Source organism: Chrysoperla carnea, chromosome 1 (assembly GCF_905475395.1).
Source record: "Chrysoperla carnea chromosome 1, inChrCarn1.1, whole genome shotgun sequence".
In the NCBI taxonomy this organism is placed as follows: domain Eukaryota; kingdom Metazoa; phylum Arthropoda; class Insecta; order Neuroptera; family Chrysopidae; genus Chrysoperla; species Chrysoperla carnea.
The window spans coordinates 114,025,823-114,051,499 of NC_058337.1; the positions used below are offsets into that span (position 1 = coordinate 114,025,823).

At 28.9% G+C, this 25,677-nt stretch overlaps 3 protein-coding genes across 5 annotated transcripts; all 3 read right to left on the bottom strand.

Annotated features, from left to right (window-relative positions):
- Nucleotides 1-1,623: 1,623 nt before the first annotated feature.
- Nucleotides 1,624-11,863, bottom strand: LOC123305400 (larval cuticle protein LCP-30-like). 2 transcript variants are annotated; one of them, XM_044887105.1, is made up of 6 exons: nucleotides 11,785-11,863; nucleotides 11,461-11,722; nucleotides 11,357-11,401; nucleotides 10,949-11,297; nucleotides 9,759-9,796; nucleotides 1,679-1,941 (listed from the first exon to the last, which is right to left on the bottom strand). In XM_044887105.1, exons 1-6 carry the CDS (start codon nucleotides 11,800-11,802, stop codon nucleotides 1,694-1,696), a joined length of 960 nt encoding a protein of 319 aa, XP_044743040.1. In that variant the 5' UTR covers nucleotides 11,803-11,863; the 3' UTR covers nucleotides 1,679-1,693. The 2 variants fall into 2 exon arrangements, with proteins under 2 accessions (XP_044743039.1, XP_044743040.1); XM_044887104.1 differs by lacking the exons at nucleotides 9,759-9,796; nucleotides 10,949-11,297; nucleotides 11,357-11,401; nucleotides 11,461-11,722; nucleotides 11,785-11,863 and adding exons at nucleotides 2,577-2,970; nucleotides 3,031-3,339; nucleotides 3,401-3,608; nucleotides 3,672-3,700 and having other exon boundaries at nucleotides 1,624-1,979.
- LOC123305401 (larval cuticle protein LCP-30-like) lies at nucleotides 5,363-7,790 on the bottom strand. Its single transcript, XM_044887106.1, has 4 exons — nucleotides 7,632-7,790; nucleotides 7,345-7,564; nucleotides 6,750-7,092; nucleotides 5,363-5,663 (listed from the first exon to the last, which is right to left on the bottom strand). Exons 1-4 carry the CDS (start codon nucleotides 7,647-7,649, stop codon nucleotides 5,378-5,380), a joined length of 867 nt encoding a protein of 288 aa, XP_044743041.1. The 5' UTR covers nucleotides 7,650-7,790; the 3' UTR covers nucleotides 5,363-5,377.
- Nucleotides 11,864-17,536: 5,673 nt separating the features above from the next.
- LOC123300400 (larval cuticle protein LCP-30-like) lies at nucleotides 17,537-19,714 on the bottom strand. 2 transcript variants are annotated; one of them, XM_044882982.1, is made up of 5 exons: nucleotides 19,646-19,714; nucleotides 19,309-19,582; nucleotides 19,069-19,260; nucleotides 17,882-18,272; nucleotides 17,537-17,815 (listed from the first exon to the last, which is right to left on the bottom strand). In XM_044882982.1, exons 1-5 carry the CDS (start codon nucleotides 19,655-19,657, stop codon nucleotides 17,578-17,580), a joined length of 1,107 nt encoding a protein of 368 aa, XP_044738917.1. In that variant the 5' UTR covers nucleotides 19,658-19,714; the 3' UTR covers nucleotides 17,537-17,577. The 2 variants fall into 2 exon arrangements, with proteins under 2 accessions (XP_044738917.1, XP_044738909.1); XM_044882974.1 differs by having other exon boundaries at nucleotides 19,069-19,582.
- Between the last annotated feature and the right edge of the window lie 5,963 nt (nucleotides 19,715-25,677).

Below are 25,677 nucleotides of genomic sequence, written 5' to 3' on the forward strand. Positions count from 1 at the left end.
TTCAATGTTTATATTATGTAAATTTGAAATTATATTTAAAATTTTTCTAAAAATAATACACTTATTCATGAAAATCCGTGTTCAATTTTCCACGTGTATCTTATAACGTAGAAAAACTTTTTTTTGTATTCTTTAAAAAAAAGAAGAATGTACATAATTCAAAACAGTAATACTTATTAACAAAAATCATGGATTTAGGCGATAAAATATTACAGGTACATGAAATTTTAAATTATCTTGAAAATCGTCTGTAACAACATCGGCTGTCCCGACATAGCGAATAATACTCATTGGAATCTTGGCCGATATATCGGCTATAACGACCAACGCATATTACATACTTTAGTTACATGTAAATACTTTTTCAGTTAAACAAAACAACGAGTCTTATTAACTCTATTTTGAACCTTATCAACTCATTCAACGGTTATAGCGACCAAACTTTCTAACCTACCCTTAAATGTTCTTAAGATTATTCTGATCGAAAGCTCCCACGGCTATAAAAATTTTTAACGAGTAGTTTTCGAACTACGGGTGATTAAAGGTACGAATATAATTTAGTTTTAGTTAATGGTAAGGAAAATGGATTTCTGTGAAACTTTTCAAACCGCCCCCGAAATATTCTTCAGATCGTTCTAATCAAAAAGTTTCTCGGCCACAAAACTTTTTAACGAGTATTCTTCGAACTACGGGCGATCAAAGCTACACACACATTATAGTAATATAGCCTGTAGCTCAAAAACTACTCGTTAAAAAATTTTTTTGTCGTGAGAGCTTTTGATGATCCAAAGAACTAAAATGTTCGGTTAGATGATGAGTTAGAAAAAGTTTAACAGAAAACCATTTTTCTATCTTTATAACGGGGTCCTTAACTTATCGTTTTTTGTATCGCAAACTTGATAAACAGGATTTTTTATCAGAAAATTACCGTTTATTTAAATCAGACAAAATTTGAGAGCGGTATAACAAAATCAATCTTTTTGGATTTGAATTATGTCGCCAAGTATATAAATGGTTATATTTTTGCACAATTTTATTTCATTTAATTCAATAATCGTCTGATTTAATCAATATGTTCAATTAAAAATTTGAAAAACATATCTCAAATTTAGAAAAATTATTTATTTTGATTCATTAAAATTAAATAAAATTAATGTCTGTTTATAGAGCAAAATCAATGTTTTGAGTTTTTAAGACGTCAATAGGTCAAAAATAGATTTTTTGGATAAGTTAACGAAGTTTGATACGATATGTATAATATACCAAGAAAATCGAAATAAATATCTAGAATCAATTTTTTTTTAGATTTTGATATTCGGCTTTTATTAGACTTATCGGAAATTATTCTGCCACACAGAAAGCAAAATAAATTGAATCCATTTCCATGGATTTTTTCCTAATTTTTAATATAATTTTTTTCAAAGATTTCTTCGATTTCTTTCTTTGACTTCGATTTCTTCGATTTCTTTCTTCGACTTCGGCTCGTACGGGATATAAAATGTAATAATTCAATTTTATGATAATTTACGAAAAATATATGTTTATTTTCTAAAATATATTAAAAATACAATGTTTCATTGATTATATACAAAATTATTTTTCCAAAACGACCGCTTTCCGTTGAAATTCTTGAATACATTTTTCTTAAGAAAAATAAATAATTTCTTCTCTTTTTAATGGTAAAAAATACAAGTCAATTTGAATTAGCTAAATATACAAAAATTGACTCATTGTCCAATTCACCAGCTTCCCGTTGATATTTTAAAGAACGTAGAATTAATTCAGGAATAGGCGGTGGTGTTGGTATGTGTACAGCTTCAGGCTCAAATCCTTCTTCTCCAGCATGATAGTTCACCGTGTATACAATATTATCAGGCCCTGTATATTTATAATATCCTGTTGCATCGGCGCCAGCATCATCTCCAGATCCAACTTGTTTACCAGTTTCTTCACCGAATATTCTATTTTCAGTTTCATATCTATATTAAAAAAGAATATTAAAGAAATATAATATTTTAAAAAACTAGTGTATTGGAAAATTTTTAAATAATTTTTTTCATTTATGTAAGCTTTGTATTTTGCAAGTAATCAGGCGTCTTCCAGATATCAAATTAAATTAATTAAATTAATATTATATTTTTCTTACCGCTAAAAAGCTATCATTTTTTTGTATTAAAGTTCGATTTTTCATTATATTTTTCCGTCTTTTATTAAAATATCTTTTCTATATTATTTTTCGGTAGTGTTGCCAGATTTCCCATTAAAACAGTAGAACTACCGTGTTTTGATTAGGCTCCCAAAATATGGCACAACAAATTACCCCCAAGTGCATTTACAAAGACTAAAAAAACGGGGAAGAATGTGAATTTGTATAAAAGGGCACGACAAAAGGACACCAAGTGCATTAACAAAGATTAAAAAAAGAAAAACCTTGTTATACCGCTTTATTCTTAATTTACCGTTTTTTTATTATTTGTCTCATCATACTGTTTTTTTTTCGTGATCTACCGTTTTTTATTATTTAGGTGGCGTGTTTATTCGGAAATATTTGATCCGATAAAATAATTTATACATACTTGTAATGATAATCTCCGTCGCGCTGTGGTTGTTTTTCGTCAACAATAATACGATAATTACGATTATCATATAATCCAGCGGCATTTCCTTGTTCCAAACCAATGGGTAATCCAAGTGTGGATTGTCCATATGCATCTGTATATTGACTGTTAATATCTCCAATACCAGGACCACTCACATATATAATATTCAATGGTGGTCGTGGAGTTGAAGGTGCTTTCGGAGCTATTGGAGCTAATGGATTGGGTCGACCTCTTGCAGATTGATCATTATTACTTGGCCCGCCAGGACCTTGTATATCTTTGTAAGGTGGAATTATATCTTTACTGCCTTTATACTTTCCCCCGCCAACATCAACATATTTATAAGGGTCAACTTTTCCAGAATATTTCCCTAGAAAATTAGTTATTCATTAGAAAAGTGATTTGGATAAAAATAAATATAGAAAATTACCTGAATCGTCGGGACGATATTTACCATCGTCATTATTGTAACGACCTGAGTTATCTGGTCGATATCTACCTGGGTCTTGTCTGTATTGTCCAGGTCTTAATGAACTTGAAGGTATGGATGGAATTGCTAATGGTATCGTTGGTATTGGAGCTGGTGAATTAAACTGACCTCTTGCGTATTGGTCATTATAACTTGGCCCGCCAGGCCCTTGGAAGTCTTTGTATGGCAAAATTATATCTTTACTGCCTTTATATTTTCCTCCGCCAACATCAACATATTTATAAGGGTCAGCTTTTCCAGAATATTTTCCTAGAAAAATAGTTATTTATTAGAAAAACAATTTGGGGTTAAAATAATATAGAAAAATTACCTGAATCGTCGGGACGGTATTTACCATCGTCATTATTGTAACGACCTGAGTTATCTGGTATATATCTACCAGGATCTGGTCTGTATTGTCCCGGCCTTGATGGGCTTAAAGGTATAGATGGATATTCCAAGCGGGATGGTTCTGGCCGATACCGTCCATCGTTTTGACCGAACACTGCTACACTTAACAGAGCAAAGATTACAAATACCTACAATCAAAAACAAAATTTTTAATTTTTGGCTATCCAAAAATAAAAGATAACTATACTAACCACAAGTTTCAACATGTTTCTTACTATAATTTCTAGTAAGAACTATGCGTATTGCAGACATTTTCGGTCCTTATATAATAATGCAATTTTGCGCAAGAATATTGACATTATACAATTGATTGCGGAAATTGTATTTAAAATCGACCTATGGAAAATCATCTTCGTATAAATCCTTCAAAAATCAAGGTAAAATTATTATAATGTAATGACTTACCATTTTCAATTTTGTGTGTGATATAGCTTTGATTATCCTTTCAACCATCAGCTTTAAGATACATAAAAAGATTCTTAAGTAATATGCATATTTGTTAATTCAGTATAGAGAATGTAATTGATTCGAGAATCCAAATCTTAACGTTTTATGGTCAGGAAAGGTCAATATTTCACTATTTAAGGCAGTTAGAAGAAGTTATTGTTATTATCTGGCGAATTGGATTTGTAGAAAGAGTGTTAATAATTTTTATACAATTGAATAAATTTTCATCGAATTATCGAAAATCTTACTTTTAAAAAAGTGTCGCCATCCGCCAAAGTTGGTGGAAGTGTCGGTGAGTTACGGTTTTACCAAGTTTCACCTATAAGAGATATGCTTTATGTATTTATATATGCGTTCTTATCTAAAGAGTGGACCATTGAAATCAATTATGGCTTTTGGAGAAAATGGAAACTAAAATGTTGCCCTATTTTGCATTCGCATGGGAAAATACGAAAAAATGTTTCATACAAATTTGTTTATTTTTTCATAGAAACATTTTTAATATTTCATTCCATCTCTTACAGTTTAAAAGATGAGTCCTACTAGCCAAAGAAACTATTGCTCTATGTTGCGCATTTACGAACTCAACTCGTCACGGCTTGACGCTATAAAAATTTTAACTTGATATCTCTTTTCGTTTTCGAGCTTTCTTGATCACGGATGGACAGGCGGGCGAGCCAACTGAAATGAACTAATTAAGTGATTGTATAAACATCTATAGATACCCAAAATTTTGTTCGTATCATTTGGGCTAAAATTAGTATATCTTGACATATACAGGGTGTTCCAAAAGTATGGAAACTCCTAGTTAATTTGGCAATGTTATCTCCTTGTCAATATTGGCCAGGATTGTACCTGCTTTAGATTTTCCTACATAATAAGATCTTTGACTTTGAAATGACCTTGAAAATTATGTTGAATGTCATATTTGGACGTAAAATTTTCTGTCCTTTCCTAATCATTTGAAAAATCGATTTTTGGTTCGCTTTAGCTTTAAGTTTATGTTCAAGGTCAGTTCCAAAGTCACCATTAGATTTCTCTTCAAAAAATGGTCGGATATGGTATTTTTCACATTTTCTGTCGCTAACTCTGCCATATTTCGAGGAGTTTCCATACTTTTGAGACACTATGTATTTCATATGTACGATGTATATAAAAATTAATATCTAATTTGTATGATTTATATTCTTCAGTCGTTCAATATTGTTTAAAATTAGAATTTTTTCTTATTTATATTTGGGATATAAAATAATAGTTCAATTTTAAAACAATTTATAATTTATGAAAAATATGTTTATTTTGTAAAATATATTAAAAGTACAAAGTTTTATTGATTATATTCAAAAATATTTTTCCAAAACAATCACTTTTCGTTGATATTCTTATTTAATACATTTTTCATAAGAAAAATAAATATTTTCTTTTCTTTTTAATAGTTAAAAAATACAAGTCAATTTGAATTAGCTAAATATACATCAATGGATTCATCGTCCAATTCACCAGCATCTCGTTGATATTTCAAAGAACGTAGAATTAAATCAGGAATTGGTGGTGGTGTTGGTATGTGTACAGCTTCAGCTACAAATCCTTCTTCTCCGGCATGATAGTTTACTTTGTATACAATATTATCAGGTCCTGTGTATTTATAATATCCTGTTGCTGCAACATCAGCATCATCTCCATTCCCAACTGGTATACCTCTTTCTTCACCAAATATTTTGTTTTCCGTTTCGTACCTATTACGTAGAGATATTAGATTAGAAACATAAAACATACTAAAAATTATTTTAAGTTTTTAATAAATTGATTGATTGAAAATTACGGAGTTGTTAATTACAACTATAGGGGATTATTTCCAAATTTTTGCTGAAAAGTAATCTTTTTATGTAATAAAAAAATATACTTCCTAGTTATTGAAATAAATACCACGATACTCGAAATAAAATTTTTTAAATTAAGGTTCCAAAAAACTGTAACATCTTTTAAAAACTATCGCTTGTTGAAAGTTTCCTTCTTTTCAGCAAAATGGTGGTCTTTTGTTTTAAGTTGGAAATATTAGCCTTAATTAAAGACTTTTTTTATTTTATGACTTTCCTTATTCTTTGTTTCTATAACATAGCTTTAAAATAGGATGGTGAAGGCGCTAGGCCACTTTTTTTAACCGACGGATATCTATAGTTGCGTCAAGTCAATTATGCTTTACGCTACAATAATATCAAAATTTTTTTTATTTAAACCGAAAACTTTGAATTTTTTTACTTAAAATTTGTTACTCATTTTAAACCTAAAACGTGCCTTAATATATTTCTATAAAACAAGAAAAAAATTTCAAAAATTATTTTCTAAATTAAGTTGAAGGGTTGATTCAGCAGTGCCGATACTTACGCGAAGACCAAAATCACTATTAATTAAAGTAATTTTTTCTGCGCCGTCACAAATCGAACGCGCCAACTTTTACGGAATTTTTATTCATCACAAAATAACAATAATTTATGTAAGTCTGTAATTTATGTAATTCTTTGCTCTTTGCGTATCCACGAAAAGGAAAAAATTGCCGCAAATGTTTATAATTTAATAGAGAATTATTTCGAAAAATCACTACCAAGACACAAAATGTACTTCATTTATCGTGAAGATAAAGACATTTATTTTGAAGATTTATGTTTTTTAATCTATTATTTTGAGTTAACTTTCATCTCGTACCCTTGCGACTTCTAATGGTTTAGTTAAATCTAATTTAAATCAGCTTAATAAAAATTTAAAAAAATCCTTTTCGAAAAATAATTGAGTTTTTTGAATTTCATGAAGTTCTTTGTACATACTTGTAATGATAATCTCCGTCGCGATGTGGTCTTTTCTCGTCGACAATAATACGATAATTACGATTATCATACAATCCTGCAGCACTTCCTTGTTCTAAACCACTGGGTAACCCAAGTGTTGATTGTCCATTAGCGCCTGAATATTTATTATTAATATCCCCAATGCCTGGACCATCAACTTTCACGAAATTCAATGGTTGCACTACAATTGGAACTTTTGGAGCTTTTGTAGTTTGGCCACCATAATTGGGACCATTGGATCCTTGTGAGTCCTTGTATGGTGGAATTATATCTTTACTACCTTGATACTGCCCGCCGCCAACATCTATATGCTTATATCGTCCTAGAAAAGTAATTATTTATTAGAGAAGAACTCATTTATTATTGTTAGAGAGTAGGACTTTTTGAGACAGAATATAAAAGAATAAACTTTATATGTCGTTTCTTTAATTTTATATTTTTATTCTAATTTATAAAAATTAACTATGTAATTTTAATAAAAAAAGTCTCTAATTTCAGAGCAATAAAAGTTTATTTCTGCCAAGGGTCCGTACTCTCAAAGAATAATAAATTTACTTTATTTTGAAAAAAATACCTGAATCATCTGGATGATATTTGCCATCGTCGGACGGACGATATTTTCCATCGTTATTACTGTAACGTCCTGTGTTATCTGGTCGATATCTACCTGGATCTGGCCTGTATTGTCCAGGTTTCAATTGATAGGAGTAACTTGTTGGAAGCGTCGGAGGCTTGTAATATCGTCCATAGTTTTGAGCGTACACTACACTTATCACAGCAAATATCACAAAAACCTGTAGGCGAAAAGTTCAATTAATTTTCGGGTCATTACAAAAACAAAAAAAAAGATGGTTTACTGACCGCAGAAAGTTTTATCATGTTTCTAATTCTAAGATCCAATGTGAACTAGATATGTTGTTGCATGGAGGGTCCTTATATTATAATGCAATTTTGCGCGATAATATTGACTTTATCTACTGTCGATTATGTAGACAGATTCATAATTTTTTCTTTCTTTATTTAAAATCGCCGTATGGGCGTATCGTCGTATTGGTGACATCTTCATATAAATATTTCAAAGGAAAATTTTTTTTCCAATTATGACTAGATGCCAATAATAATTAATTAATTAATTTGATGTGTTTATTTATTTTTGTACAGTGTATTCAAGTAATTTCTTACAAATCTAAGCATAAGTATAAAAAATAATTCGATACTGCCCTTTTGCATCTTCGGTGCAGTAATTTTGTATGTTACCTTATCGTAATTTTAAGTAATTTTCTTCTGTAAGTATTTTAGACCGTCAGTTCGTACCAGAAAAATATAATAATGGACAGATATACAGCCACAAGCAACAGAAGAATGTATAAAAGAAGTTTAAAATTAACATTTGCTTGTACAACACAGAGCAAAACTTTTTACAGCCATTCATTTGAATAAAAGGCAAGATTGTTATCGTCTGCCAATCAATACACTAAAAATTGCTTGGCAGACGGTTTACTCGAGTACAAACTTTAAAAAAACAATATTTTTTACCGCCATTTTTTAAATTTTTTTTATTGTTATTGCTTTGATCCTCGATCCTCGAAATCCCGTTCGCGGTCGTTTAAATCGCTTTAATTTGTAGCTGAGTATCTCGCGATTTAAAGTACCAAAAATTCTGCAACTTCGTGATTTCACAACATTATTCTGTGAAAAAAAAATAGGCTAAATCTGTCGACTGTAAGTGCTTTCATGGTGGAAATATCTTTAATATAAAAAATGTTTCTTGAGAAAAAATAAACAACTTTTGTTTAAATTTTTTCAAAAACTGTTTAAAGTAAATACCGTTTTTTCCCTTTAGGGTCCAAGTTAAGGCGAAACTTAAGTACAAATTTTTTTCAAAGATACAGAATTAAAATTTTTGTGGGTAGCTTCATCTTCGAGTTTATTGATTCTAAATTGATAATTTTCGGGGAAAAATTTCTTAGAAAAAATTTCAAAATTTTCGAGGAAAAGTGGTTTCTATTTTATCTTTTTGTTTGTTTAAACTTATTTATTATAAATAATAGAAACATTGATATTCATCACTGAATCTATATATTTAGGTATTTCAACCATTAACTCAGTCAATTTATTTATTTCACTTATTTTTAAATTAGGTTAAAACTACTAAAGTTTATTATGAATTATTATCTCAGATGTTAACCGGTCATTGTCTTTAAAATTCAGAATTAATAAATTTCAAAATCATACAAATAAAATTAACTGTTTTCATTAAAAATAAATGTAAAATTACTTTCTCTTTATAACGGAGAGAGTTGAAATTTTTTGCATCTATTATGAAACTAAAATGCACTTTTAAATTAATTTTATGTTTTCCATGCTTACTTGTCCTGATTACCTGATTTCTGATTTCGAAAAGAGTAATAGTTTTTTCGAATTTTATTTACACGATTATTTAAAACTTTTAAAATACTTTTCCCTTCGAAAAATGTTTTTTTTAAGATGATATTAAACTGAAATCTCATATTATTTAGAGATTATATTAAGAAAATAACTAATGAAATTTTCCTCAATGAAACTCAATTTCGCAGACATTCAGTTCAGTTTTTTTTTTTATATCATTCCTTAAATTCTTATTATCCTATTTAACAAAATTAATGGAATAATTAAATAATTAATTCTTTTTAAGAAAATTAAAAATATTTTATTTTCTTTCGTATTTTCGTAAAACAAAACAAGCAAAAAATATATATTATATAAATATATAAATAATAATTAATAAATAGAATTATTTTTATAAAACACCCGCTTTCCGTTGGTATTCCAAAGCACGGAGAATTAGTGGGGGTATTGGTGGTTCGGTTGGTAAGTGAGCACCTTCAGCTACAAATCCTTCTGGTCCAGCATGATAGTTCACTGTGTATACAATATTATCAGGTCCTGTGTATCGATAATAACCTGTTGCTGCAGCTCCAACTTCGTCTCCAGATCCAACTTGCTTACCGGTTTCTTCAGCGAATATTTTATTTTCCGTTTCGTACCTAATAACAAACAAATTTTTAATAAGAATACAAAATAAAAAAACATTTTTTCAAAAACTTTTTTTAATAAATTGTTTAATTGAAAATTACCAAGTTATTAATCTAAATTTATTTGACAAATCTTTTGTATTGCCTGTTAAATATTTTATAAAGCTGTAAATTGACCTCGAAATTTAATTAAAGAATACAAAATCCAACTGGTGTTCGATTTTTACGATTTTACGATAAAAGCGCAGAGAAATAATACATTTTAAAACACCTTCACATTATTATTAAATCCTAGCTAGACGTAACTAGAAAAAAAAGGCTAAAAAGGCGAAGGTGTATAGACGCGTCGAAATTATAATTCAAATTATATTCAAATTCACCCAATTAATATAAAAATCAACGACAACGCTGGAATCTAAAGTTTTTGAAAAATTCATAATAGTACAAGAGCCGAATTAGGGTCGACCTTCGTCCATTTGTTTACCGAATGAAAGTTATTTCTTATGGGTTGCCTAAACGTTATTTTTTTATAAATATTTCATGAACAATCATATACCACCATATTTGCAATAAAATTAGCTTTATTTAAGAAATCCGAGTCAATGAATTAACAGATGAACGTAATTATTATAATCAACTTATATAACACACAGGATGGGTTATTTTAATCTATAATGGCTAAAAGCTCGTTTTGTAGTTAACCAATCAAAAAACAATAAAAGTTGCAAAGCTTGATGGTGGACATCATGTTCTGGCATCAGATTGGACCTAGTTCTTGGGGTGCTTTAATAGCCAATTTAGATTCTAAACAGTAAGAGATAGAATAAAGTTGATCGTCATAAAAAAACCAACATCTGATGTCAGAACATGATGTTCCCTATCGAACTCTGCAACTTTTGTTAATCAAGCTATTTTTTTGATTGGTTAACTACAAAACGAGCTTTTTGCCATTATAGATTAAAATGACCGACCCTGTATACACAAAATATAACTTTCATTTGCTAAACAGATGTCTAAGGCAAACAACCTCTAGACTATAAACACAACAAATTACACTTCATTTCTCTTAAATGCTTTGCTTTCGAAATCTTCCCAAATAAAAATTTAATTGCGTAGATTAGAACGGAAATAAAAAATAAATTTCTTAAAATAATTTGTTCTTACTTGTAATGATAATTTCCCTCCGTGTCTGCTTCTTTGTCGTCAACAATAATACGATAATTACGATTATCATATAATCCTGCTGCACTTCCTTGTTCCAAACCACTGGGTAATCCAAGTGTGGATAGTCCATTACCATCTGCATATTCGCTATTAATTTGTCCAATACTTGAACCACTAATTTTGTAATTATATAATGGAGCTTTTGGTGCTTTATTCGATTGTCCACTATTACTTGGACCATTTGGACCTTGTAGATCTCTATATGGTTCAATTATGTCTTTACTACCTTGATATTGTCCACCGCCATTATCTTGATGTTTGTATGGATCGTAGGTACCCGAATATTTTCCTAGAAAAATAATGTTTCATTTAGAATAACATTTTCGAAATTAAATTTAGAAAAATTACCTGAATCATCGGGACGATATTTGCCATCGGAACCAGAATATTTTCCTAGAAAAATAATGTTTCATTTAGAATAATGTTTTGGAAATTAAATCTAAGAAAATTACCTGAATTATCGGGTCGATATTTGCCATCGTCAGTTGGACGATATTTTCCATCGTTATTACTGTAACGTCCTGTGTTATCTGGTCGATATCTACCTGGATCTGGTCTGTATTGTCCAGGTCTCAATTCGTTTGAGAAAATGGATGGGAGATTTGAGTATATGAATGGACGTGGTGTAGGTTGGTATCGGCCATCGTTTTGAGGTCGGTATCGTCCATCGTTTTGAGCGTACACTACACTTAACACAGCTAATATCACAAGTACCTATAATCATAAAGTAAATTAATTATCGGATCTATGTAGAGAAATTAAAAAGTTTTACTGACCACAGTTAGTTTCATCATGTTTGAATGTTTCTAATTCTAAATTCAAAAATGAACTACATTATCTGTTTGAAGATCGGGTCCTTATATTATAATGCAATTTTGCGCAATAATATTGATATTACCAATACTCTTGATTATGGAGACAGATTCATAATTTTGTCTATCTTTGTTTAAAATCGCCGTACGGGACGTATTGATAGGTGACATCTTCATACAAATCCTTCAAAAATCAAGGTAAAATAATGTGATTTACCTTTTTTAATTTGGTTTGTACACAACTTGGACTAGCCTAAAAAATCCGCCTCCAAGTCAAAACTATATCGCAATCATTGATGTTTTAATTAATTAATAAGTATGTATATTATAAAAATTTGTACAGTGTCTTCAAGCAGTTTTGTACAATTTAATTAAAAGTAAGTATATATATATACATACTTATGACTAACATGCAAAGAGCCAAGCCTCCTAAATTTTGTTGTAAGTTCCGACATTAGTAAATACCAATAGAGTAGTCAGTAATTTCTTACCCTATACCTACGCTTAATTGAATTTCCGCAAACGGTAGCTTTGAGTTTCAAAACATATTTGGCAAATTCAAAATACCATTATTTACTCTAATTTGAACAGCGTTTAAGATACCCTCGAAGTTTTCAGGATTGGATTGAAATTTTAGATCTTAAAAACGATTATAAAAAATTTGATTGAAAACAAAAATTTTTTTGTTTTCCTTCTTAATCACCTAAAATAAAAACGGTTTGGGAATGGCTTAAGCAGTTCTTTGTCATTAAATAAGACAAAATAAGTGATTTACCAGACCAACTTAAGGATGCCAAAATCAAATGATGTCAGTAAAACTTCTTGGACTCGCACTCTTGGAGATTTTTGGTTCTCTCAACAAGAAAAACGGCCATCGTTTGGAATTTTTTCATTTTATTCTTATTGAATTTGTTATCATTAAAAAATTGTTCGCTTCACGAAAAATGTATTGTTTTTTTACTAAAACTGGAAAAGTACGTTTTGACCACAAAATCTCTGGAGGAAATAGTTTATTTCACACTGAACGGATAATTTTTTTAAATCACACAGAAAAGTCTAGAATGCTTATCATTTTTCATACAAGCACTTAAATAAAAATAAATTTAGCAGCAGCCAGATAATGTTGCCAAAATTGATTTTTCATACTACAATTTTGAAAGATCCTGTAAAAAGAATTCACACTTTGAATACCAAATAAAAAAATGTTATATATTTTTTTTATTAATTTAATTATTGGTAATTTTTTTGTGTACAATAATTTTTTATGAAAAAAGTTGAAAAACAATGCTCGTAAATTGAATCGTTCAACTTGGAAAATTATAAAATAATATCACCGTTTCGTATTCAACTATCACATCTTTAATTAATGTAAATAGGGGATCCCACAAAATTTTTTTTATCAATTCAGAAAATCTTACTTAATCTTAGTATGCAAGATATGAAAGTTTAAAATTCATAATTAAACAAAAAGGAAGATATCCACCAGTGACGTCATACATGGGTATCGTCATAGAAATTACATATAAAACTTAGTTTTGCTAAAAGGAGATGGGCTACCTTTGAATTCAATCTTTGACTGCTTATAACTTCTTCATTTTTTAATCAATTTTAATTTCCAAATTTTGTCATGACATCAAGTCTAGTTTTACATTTTTATGGCTAATAAGGTCAATTCTACATTAGGATTATCCCCTATTGCATATAATGTATTGGTAAATTGCATTATCAAATTGTATTTGATAACTTTATTACATAATACATTGAATTTTGGCACACTCAATTTTGTTAAAACCAAAAGTTTTTGTATGCCGTGTGAAATACTGTTATTCATAATTAGCTCTCCTTTAAAAAAATTATGTAAAATATTAAAAAAACAAAATTGTCAAGAATAGAACTGTTGCACAAAAGGTTCCGTATTGTTAGTAAGCAAAACTCGCATTCCCAAGATTAGATTATATTTAAGTTAAGAGTATGCCTTTTAGAAATGTTGCTTCAGAAATCACCTTTGCTTCAGAGGTGCTCCAGAAGCACTATAGATTTAATCAACATTAGGCTATTTCTGAATGACACGTATTTATTTCACATGAGTGGAAACCAGTCCATTCCCAGAAATGGTGACCGGATGACCAGAATATATATTCACACAGAATATGTATTCCAGAGATTGATTATGTGCATTATGCTGATTGAGTTTACACTGCCAGAATGCAGTTCAGTTAGAAACGTCAAATGATTTTCCCCAGCTGGAAACAATTTGAAGTCCTTTTTCATAAAACACCAGGAATTTTATAAAAGCCTTTGCATGGCCTTAACCATGAGTATGTGCTTAAGAGCGGTTCTCATTACCCAAACCCTTGAGTTTTTGGTAACAAGTTATTATTATTACACCGGGAAAAAGAGTAAATATTACTCCAATTCTAGCAGTCGACTTGTATCGAAACCATTTTTTCGAAAGTCGATGGGTTTGGGGCTAATACATCATAAAAATTTTATGATCTTAATCAATTTTAGAAATATCGTCATATGCTAAAAGAAGTGAAAGATAAAATTTTTTACAATGCGTGTATGTTCTCAATGCTTGAGCATTATAAGCAAGGAGCCAGATACCTTGCTATAACTGAGAGGAGTCAGAGATGGGTGATTGCAGGTTTTCCAATATATTGGCTTAGTAGGAGGGTGTGTACTGTGTGATGCCAAGAACGGCAGGTGTAGATAATCAAGCAATGAATAATATACAACTTTTTACTGTATCGGACATTCTTAATGTGTTCGATCGGGAACACATAATAGTAGTGAATGCGTATCTCTGCTTTATTCTTATAAAATGAGTATTCTATCTTCAATTGAGCCGTCATATCTAAAAGAAAACGAATTTTTTTTTTCGCAGAGATTGTTTATAGATACCAACTTTTTAACGAAAACAAATAAATGAAGTGAATTACAATCCTTAACAATAAATCTCCGATTCCCGTTAATTTCGTTTTTCTGAAACGGCATCCTAGATAAAGAGGTGTTTGTTTTAAGTGTCCAAAAACATTAATTCAATGATTAATGAAAAAGATGTTCATAATTCACCTGGTCAAACCGGATTTCTATCCAAATCTAGATCGTACTGCCGAAAATAGTATGATATTATGTGGTACTTCCAACATACTATATTCAAACATAATTTATTTGACAAATATTTAAATTTTTGTATATTTGTCAAATATAATTATCATTGTTTTTAATTTAGACCTTGTCAAGAATGTTTCAAAAGATAAATTTAAATAATTATAATTGCTGTACAAAATTTTAGAATTTTTTATTTATTTTTGTATAATTGTTAAATTATGCAGTTTTTTGAAAAATATTTACAAAAATTAGAAAAACTGCAATAAAACTCAATAGCAAAAACATTAAAATTAATTAATATTCAATAGATAATTGAAATTATTGCATTCGCAGAACCAATTTTGTTTCCACAAGGATAAAATTCGACATACGGGAGCTGCGTAGGCTTAGCAAATTTTCACCAGTAAAATGTACAACATTATTTGTTATACATATTTTTTGTATACCTAGCGTCTAATTCACCCATTATTAATATATGGTTTCTACAAGACGTATACTTTTACCAACGAAGGTAAAGGTATATCATACAATTCGGCAGCTGTTCTGACTTGCTTCCCTCCTGTAAGCCTTTGAGCCTTCTAAACTAATATTAAAATGAGTATGACGCCAATAAAGTTTCATTTTAAAAGCTTTTATTTATTTTTGCCTATCCGTAATTTGTTATCAAATCTTGCAAGTTAAATTTGACTTCTTAGTTTCGAATCCAGCTGAAATGTTGCATGCGTATGTAAATCGGATAACAAGACATTTTTATGATAAGTATGATCTGATTTTCCTATCGGTTCTACCATATTTGTTATACTTACATACTTTTGTTAATTTTAAAATGAAAAATTTTAATAACAAGTGAAAACAAACAATTGACTGAGTTAATTGTTTAAGTTAATTGTTTACCATGTATAGACAATGTTGATTACGCAATCGTAGGTTTTTTTGGGTCATGTATGTAAAGAACGGTGACTATCTTTCTTATCCACGCATAAATACATGTCACACACACATAACTCATATTCTTATATAATACATACTATATAATTTGCGCTTAATTTGCGCCCTCACGGATAAACAGTGATGTTTACGAAAAAATGTTTCGGACAAAAGTTGTTTATTTTTTTTAAAAGAAAATTTTTTACATTTGAACTTTTTTTCTATCTCTAACGCTTTACAAGATGGGTACTACGACCCAAGATCCAATTGACCATGTTACCCTCATTTACGAACACGACATCACTTTTTACGTCCCGAGCTCGTAAGTTTAAGTAGAATAAAAGCTTGTGTATAAAAAAGTATTTTTTATTTAAATTTTTTTTCGAAATGCTTTTCTGCATCATCAAATCAATATTTTAAACTGTGAAAAAAGAATAAAAACTTAAGTTTCTTCTAAATTAAAACAATGTAGATGATGTGTTTTTTTAATCCAGAAATTAATTCTAAAAAGTATTTTAAAAACAGATATGTTCATTAAAATATAATCATCCAACGTAAAAAAAAATATATTTAAATTAAAAGTAAAAATATCTTTGAATTTTGAAATATTGATGAATTTTGAAATAATCATAATATTAAATTTTGAATATTTTATATTTTAATTAAATGTCAATTTCAAATGACAATAATAGACTAACAGAGCGATCTTCAAATTGAATATTCATTAAAAAAAATATACATATAAAAAAAATTTAAAATTTAGATCATGAACAGAAATAATTTTTTATTATAAATCGAAGTAGATGAACTTCTTCTTTTTAAAATGTCACATTATGAATAAATTAATTTTTATCACTTAATTAATTAAATTGATAATTAGATTTTGTCTTCTGCATCAGTGCATTCATATTAGTTTGTTATTGTCTTCCTAACTGATCATAAACAGAAACAAAAATTATGGGTGAGAAAAGAATTTAATTTTTATTTTAAAGTTTTTTTTTTTAAACAGCTTTTTTTTTATCAAACTCAAAAACAAATACTTCATAAATTAATTTACATTTTTTAAACATAATTAAAGCTTGTTTTAAAAAATATTTTTTTAAATTTTTTTTAAGAATCATTATTTTTAAACTCCGACAAAAAAAGTAGTTTTAACTTAAAACTCATCAACATCAACTCGAATCCGGTTTAATCGAGATGATTATTCTTTTCTTTTCTTTTTAAAGGACCTGAGAATTTTGTGAAAGCCAAAAATTAAATTAAAATATAAGTTAAAGAATTTTAAACAGTTTTATGCCTGAAGTTTTTAAAGTTTTGTCAACTTTGTTTGTATAATCGCCAATTTGGGTATTTAGCCTAAAAATTTTGAATTGTAGCCTAGGGCTACCACCTCTCTAGATTTGATCGGGAGGCTCCCGAAATCGGGTTGTGTCTCTCGACTCCCGATATCAACATAAATTCCCAGAGTTCAATAAAAAAAAGGTATTTTTTGATTGATAAATTTCAAGTTAAAAATTTTTAATTGCGTCGTTTCTTAGAGTTATGATTATCAATTATTATTAAACAATGATTTTAAAAAAATAAAAAAATATTTATTAACAAAATCTATACACAATTTTAAACAGCCAGAAATTGAAAAAAAATATTTCAATTTTTGTTAATTACAAAAAAAATTGCAAATTCTGTATTACAGAATTTTTTTCTAGGAATATTTTTCTACAATAAACCCATTTTCCGCTTTAAATCTAAAGACCGTTGAATTAATTCTGGTATAGGGGGTGCAGTTGGAATGTGTTTGCCTTCTGGGACAAAACCTTCAACACCAGCCTTGTAGGTAACGATGTACACATTACTATCTGGTCCAGTATATTTGTAATATCCACTTTTGTGTTCTTCCTGGTCCGAAACTACTTCACTCTTTTCTTCACCAAAAATTTTATTTTCAGTTTCATATCTGAGTGGAACAAAAAAAAAATTAAATTTGCTCTGCTTAAAATTACTATGCCAAGAGAAAACTTACTGGTAATGGTATTCGCCTTCTGGAGAGATGTCTTTATTGTTGATAACGATACCGTAGTTATATTTTTCATATAAGCCATCAGCATTGGATTTTTCTAGACCTTGAGGTACACCTAAGGTAGAATATCCTGCACTATCAACGTATTTGGAATCAGCGGCTGGTAATCCAACACCAGATGTTGATGGTCGATAGACAGCAGAGTTGGATTCAACTTTCGCACCTTGATCAGGAGTTTGACTGCCTTGATATCCACTTCCTGATTTGTCTCCTTTGTAAGCACCTCCTGGGTATTGTTTATCCTTATATGGTTCATATGGAACATTTTCTCCTTTGTATTGTCCACCTCCAACATCTTTATGCTGATAAGGATTGTCGCTACCATCATAAAAACCTACCCGGAATAAAAACATTAAAATACGATACATACCGGATTTTACTGAATTGAAAGACACAATTTAAAAGTGAAATTTACAAAATCCCTACCGCTCAGATTTTTTTGAAACATAGCTAAGAACATCTCTCTCTCTCCAGCAAATTCCCTTTCAAAAACGCATTCAAATCGATTCACATTTACAACCAAACTTACACCACCTCTTTTTATGTCGGGGGTTGAACTGATTTTGATAAAACCTGTCTAGAAAACCTGCTTTCAAATTAAAAAAAACTGTATTTAAATCGGTTTACCCGTTTAAGAGCAACGGTACCACAGACAGGCAGACAGACAAACAAACAAGCACACGCGCACCTACATATCGGTTAAACTTATAGCTACTGTAAATTTTTTATAGACACTGACCGGAAATTCATAAGATACACATATATAAAGTTTTTGGGCGTAGGCTTCCAGACTATAAAACAAATTTTTGAAACTAACCTGAATTTTCACTAACGTATTTTCCATTAAAATATGGGGACGAGGAGTCCGTACCCCGAAAACCCAAAACGTCGAAGGTCGGGTAAAACAACTTGTTATTTGTTTTTCGATTATCTTTTTGTTCCAAAAAAGGGAAATATTTCAATTAGAAGATTGGGAGCGCAATGACAAATTTTTCGAATCCCTTGAATAAGAATGCGTCTCTACTTGGAATTTTCTTATATAAGACACTGACCGCAGAGTCATAAGATACACATATACAAAGTTTTTGGGCGTGGGCCACCGAACTATAAAATCATTTTTTTGAACTAACCTGAATTATCTCCAACGTATTTTCCATCAACATATGGACCATCTACATATTTGCCATTAATATATTTTCCATGCCCTGAATCCTTGTATCGTCCACTTGCATCTGTGTATTTATATTTACCAGCATCACCTGCTTGGTAACGACCACCGGCTCCTGGTTTGTAGCGACCATCGGTAACGGGTTTGTATCGACCATCGGTTACTGGTTTGTAGCGACCATCGGTAACGGGTTTGTAGCGACCATCGGTTACTGGTTTGTAACGACCATCGGCTACTGCCTTATAACGACCTCCATCGTTACCTGGAGTGTAACGACCACTGTTGTCCACACGTTTGTTTGAGGTGGCTACATTTCCAAATGAACTTGTACGGTATGGACGATAAGTTGTGGTTCGTAACGCTGGTTGATAACGCCCTCTGTTTATCGAACTTGATTGACGACCGAATGAGGAAAATGCGAATGGCTTTTGGGTTTGGCATATAGCAATGCCAACCAAAAGTAGAACTTGGAAAATCTTAAATTAGAATTTTTGGATTAATATTCCATTGTTAGGACTCTATGTGGTTTTGTTACTTACAATTAATCGCATGATACCCGCCTTCGGTTAGGGAGGTACTTTTAACTACAAAAAATTAACTGGCATTTTTGTTTGTGCTTTATATTTATAGACGTGGCATTAGTTAAAAAGATGAATTTTGAATTTCATGTTATGCAAATTCAATGATTAATTTTTTATATTAAAAAAATTAATTGAAAACAGTGGAGTCGAAAATTTATTATGAAATAAAAATAATAAAATTAATTTTCGGAAAATTTGATTGCTTATTTAACGGCTTGAGAGGGCCTTTTTAAGATTTACGGTTTGATTGAAATCGTATGTCGAAAACTATTGCCAAAGGAAATAAACTTTTGGAAATTTTGGTGCCAGAATTTGTTAAGTTTCCAAAGAAATTGTTGCCAATTTTGAAAGAGGCATTTGACGATTTAATGGCCCGTTCTTGAATTAACTGCACTGAAATTTAAATATTGGATATAATCATATTTTTGAAACTATTTTTCTAATTGTCCAAAAGTCTAAATTATGCTTGAAAAATTTTATCTTTTGCAAATCACCCAAAAATAAAACAGGTATGAGGTGTTGAATTTATGTTTTTTAAGGCCAGCTTGAGATTTAAAGCCAGCTTGAGATTTAAGGCCAGCTTCATTTCATATTTGTAAAAATTATGAAAGCTTACTATAATCAACACTTTTAAAATATATAAATATATACCATAATCTCTCTTTTAGCCAAAAACTTAAAATAAAAAAAAAATCTAAACTTTAACTCATTCTGTTAACAGATTTCCTAATAGGTATCAGAAACTAGACCTAATAAAAAATTAATTATGCTGTTATAATAATTATTTGACATTAATTAAAATAGTTCTTCAAAGAAATAAAAACCTACGCATTCTTTAAATGACCTCTATTATCTATCATCAAGAAAAACAAGAGATTTATAATTACCTTTAAACCCTGACAATAATCCGATTATTTAGAAATTTTTCTTAAAGTGAATATTCTCATTAATTATTCAATATTAAATTTAGTAATTTTGGACTAATTATAATCATTGTTTAAGAAAATATTTTAGGTGATAGTGTAATGATAACACAAATAATTATTGCATCTGTTAGCGATTGAAAATAAAAAATTGCTCCTAAAAATAATGTTACAAAATATTTCGAGAGTTCATATTATGTAGCCACTATTTATTAAATGGCCAAATCACGTAACTAAATTCAATTTTTATATGTTTCTTTGTTAACTCCGTATTATAAAACTAATTTTGAAAAAAAAAACTTTCTCTACAAAACTCACAATCCAAATGGATTGAGAGTTTATTGTACATATTTATCGATAATCCATATTCACATCTAAACCAATCATTCTTACTGTCTTAGAAACGATCGCTAATGAGCCCTAATTTTTAATTAAGTATATCTGTTATTTTAAATAAAAACTTAAAGTTAAATTTACGCTGTTTTGAAATCTTAAAAAATATTTGAGTGTACACATCTAAATTCCACATATATCTATCTTTCAACTCTAAATGCATTCATTAATTTATTAAGATTTCACTTATTCAAATTTTTAATTGCAATATTATGCAGTGACCTATTGTTTTGATATTACACTAACATTATTAGGATGCATTTAGAAGTCCCAGTTATCCTTGGGCAAAACTTTTTATTAATAATAATCATATTTACAATAATTACCGTTAATAATATTTCTACTATTTATTCATTAAATAATTATTATTAACTAAACATTTAAACCATCAACTTATCAAATAAATTTTTTGTTGCTTACTAAATATTTACTTAACAAATAAAAAAAAACACTGAAACGCTAATGAGATTTTTATAATAATTTTTATTCATTTTTAAGTTTTTGTTTAAAAAAATTTTAACAAATTATTGTCAACAGAGGACAACTTTTTGTCGTTGATGTAAATTATTTTTTTAATGCATTACAGAATTAATAAAGATAAAAATTTTTTATTCAGTGAATCATTGTGCCCACCATTTTTAAAAGTGCGATATGTATTTCAAGGGTTTAGTGGTACAAAAAATCAAATAAACCAAGTATGTAATCCTACTTAATTTGAGACAAACTTTTCAAATTTGTGATCAAAATTAACGTAGCTCTTACAGGTTTCAATAATGTGGAGTCCTGATCCCGGAATTAAGCACATAATGACCCAAAATTAGTAGATTTCAAAAAAAATTACAATAAGATCTGATCAAATTTGCCTGTGTTATCAAAAAAATCGAGTTTTTAGCTTTATGACGTCATCAGCCATAAGTTACAAAGCCCTAAATAAATAAAACAGATATCCGCAATTAGAACATTTGTTTTTTATGGTAACAGAAAGGTTACTGAAAATTTGATGATGCCATTATTGAAAAATAATAAATATTGATTCAAGTAAATCAACTTTTTATTTATTGATATCCGTTTTCATTTAAATAACCGTTAAGCATCTATACAGTGTTTCAGAATTATATGGAACTGGTTTTCAGAAGTGTTCTCTGATATAAAATACTGGATAAATGTATTTTATATTCAGGAAAACGCATTTTGCATTTCACATCACCAGCAAAAAAGTCCAATTAAATTTCTAGTAATTCGGTAAATGTGCCTCGATGTGGAAGGAGCTAAAACAATTTTAAATGAGCTTAAAAAATGAGTTTGCTTTCTACTAAGAATTTTCTTTACCAAAGATAATAAGTTAATTCGATCATTTGAAACGTTGGCACTTTATAAATATACTTGCGAGCAAAAAAATTATTATTTTCCCTCAAAATTGACCTCAAAGTTGCTATTACGTAGCGTTTCGTAAAAATCAATTTTATTTTTCTCGTTGAATTTAGATTTTATGCCTTACAACAAATAAAAATACTATTGGACGATTAAAACCAAGCTTAAAATGATATAGTCTTATTACCAATATTTTTATTTAAGCGCCGCGCCATACAATCCTGAACCATCCTGTATAAAACATAATATAGCAGATTTTGTTTATTTTTTTATTATATTTTATTCTTTTGTCGAAAATTATTCACCTTTGCTGGTATAAAAAATTTGTATTTTTTTTATTTTCAAATGACCAATCCTGTCTAATATTAGTTAATCTCAAAGGCATGTAGATATATATGTTTTACAAGTTGACATTTTTGTCTAGTAAAGCAAAAAATGATTCATGGGTTTTACATGTTTTTCTGTATGGTAAGATCCTTCAGGTTTACGTGAATGACGTACATTTCGTATCATTATTTGCATTTACATTTCACACATAAGATAAGCATATCACAGGTAAAAATAACAATGTCCAAACGGAAGTGGAACTGAACCTAAAAATTTTTTGTATGTTCAAACTTTTTCGAAAGTGGTTCTCAAAATGATTTTTAAATGGCGCTCATTCGATTCGATTTTTTTTTTCTTTATGCTCATATAAATATATCAACTCTGAGAAAAGTCTCTTAAAGGGAATGAAAGTCGAGCAATTCAGCTTTGTGTCTATAAAGGAATGAAAACTTTACAAATAATTTGGATCGTCAGGGGGTCTTGTGTTGGAGTTAATATACATAGAATCAAGGCTTGGTTTTCCAGACCTTGTTCAAGCCTAGTTCAGAATAATGACAAAGTGTGTTGTTAATTTATATGTATTATTGTTTTATTAAGGATGTATGAGCATGACAACAATGTTTGATTTAAAGGCTCAAAATTTGTTTGTAGGTAGTCTTTTACTCAAAGAATATGTGGTTAAAATTTCAGCTTAGGTATCCGTGCAAATTTTTAAGAAAAAAGTCATTAAAAATCGATATAAAATACATTGGCTCTTATGGAGGAATCTCAAAAAACGACATATTTTGGAAGTTTTTGATAATTTTCATTTGGAATGAATGAAAACAAATTTAAAAAAAACTTTTTAATAGAAAGTAAACATATTAGCAATGAATTAGAAAAGAAAAAAACTAAGTGTCACCGTCCATATAAGGGATGTAAGAGCAGGGTAGATTAAGGGTTGAAATTATTTTTGTCTTATTTTCAACTTTGATGATGAATTTTGTTATAACTTCATGAATGTAGACGAAAAATAAGAATAAAATTTTTCGATATGTGTCTTGGTTTTCGAAATATCGAAAGCTAAATAATTAAACAAAATTTTCAATTTTCGATATTTTGAAAATTAAGCCAGATATCGAAAAATTGTATTCTTACTTTTCGTCTTATATCGTCAAGTAATAATATAAATTTATCATCAAAATTGAAAATATCTATTTTTAAATTTGTGCCCCCACTACCATGCTCATACATCCTTAAGTTATGTTAGTAGGGCAATTTTCGATTTCCGTTCCTTGATTCCAACCGGAAGTCATTAAATCAACATTATTTTAAGTAATTTTGAAAATCACTTTATCGTTATTTGTAAATAAAAAATCTAAATAAAATTAAAAGTAATGATTTATAATATAATTTAATGCTGCAGACATAATTGCATTCCAAAAATACAGCTAAATGAAATTTTGTGAAGATTCATTACTGCAGGTCAGATGTTATTAATAACATTTTAAACATCTATGACCTAACATTTACAAGATTTATTAATTTTTTAACAAAGAATACGAAAATTTATTTTTTTTTTAAATCAAATAAAATAAAAGTACATTAATTATTGTCAATAAAATTATAAAAAATAATTAATTTTATAAAATTTTATTTTTTTACAAATATCAATCTTATTTTTAGAGTGTATAAATATTGTGAGTAGGTAATAGGTATATTGAATGTTTATGGTCCTCTAGTTAAACTGGTTAGCAAAAATCATTGCAAAAGGTAGGCACTTAAAATTTTGTATAGAATAAAGAGCAACAACTATAAAAACTTTGGAGTTACTATTTTAACAAATGCCAATGTGGAAATTTTAAATTTTGTGGTGGATAAATTTTACAGTAATCATAAAATATTAAAAAGCAAATGAATTATTATTTTTTTGATATAATCTTCACAGGCTCTTTCAAAAAATATCTCAACACACTGTAGGCCGAATAATGAACGACTACCGGGAAAACCGGCTGAGGTTTTACTGTACAACTCTAACAGACATTGCAAGGCGTTGTAAATTTTTATTTTTTTATTTCCAATTTTGCCGTTGGTTTAACAAATATGACAAAATGTTCAATCGACAAAAAAAAAAGTTTATTAATACTGCTAAGTTATTTTCAACTGGTTACATCTGATTATTTCTATTCTAATTAATTTTTGAAAAATCAAATTCTCCTTGGTTATTCACAAATCGGTCGAATAGTTTTTTAAAAGCGAAATTATAAAAAAGAAAGGTGGGCACAGTAGATGGTTATCGAATTAAAACGAAGAATTTTTTTTTAAGTTAATTTTTGGAGGTAAAACAAAAAGTTGTTTTATTTATGTTAATCTGATAACTAATTAGCTACCAAGTTTATACATAAAAATAAACTTTATCTGCCACACCTTAAAACTTGGTCTAAGTTTACATTAAATGTGCATTCAATACAGGACTGATATTGGAAATTTTGAAAGTATTATTTCCCCGCTTTTCTTTTTCCTGATTAAATATAATTTTTATCGCATGATATTTTGGAAAAGTGAACACAAATTTCTATTATTTCAGCAGCTTCTTTCTGTAAAGTCTTATTTTTTGAAAATGTGTGGATATTTCATGCGATTGTAGGTAAGTACTATATTATTTTATTAGGATTAAAATGTAAAATTTTATAAATCACATTTTAAGCTTTTTAAGCTTCTACGTCAATTGTTTTTAAGATAATAAATTTTAATAGATGGTCAAATCGACAAACAATTTCCTGTTATCTTTTTAAGGTAGGACAAAAAATAAAAAACAGCGAAAATAAAATATAAATATAAATTTTTATTTCCTAACAAATTCAATCATAATTACAAATAAAAAGTATCAAACTCATTTCAAAATTTTCTAAAAATACAAATTTATTTCTCAATTTATCAAACAATTCATTTTTAAATGATCACTGTAAGACTAAAATAATTATGCACGTGGGCAAT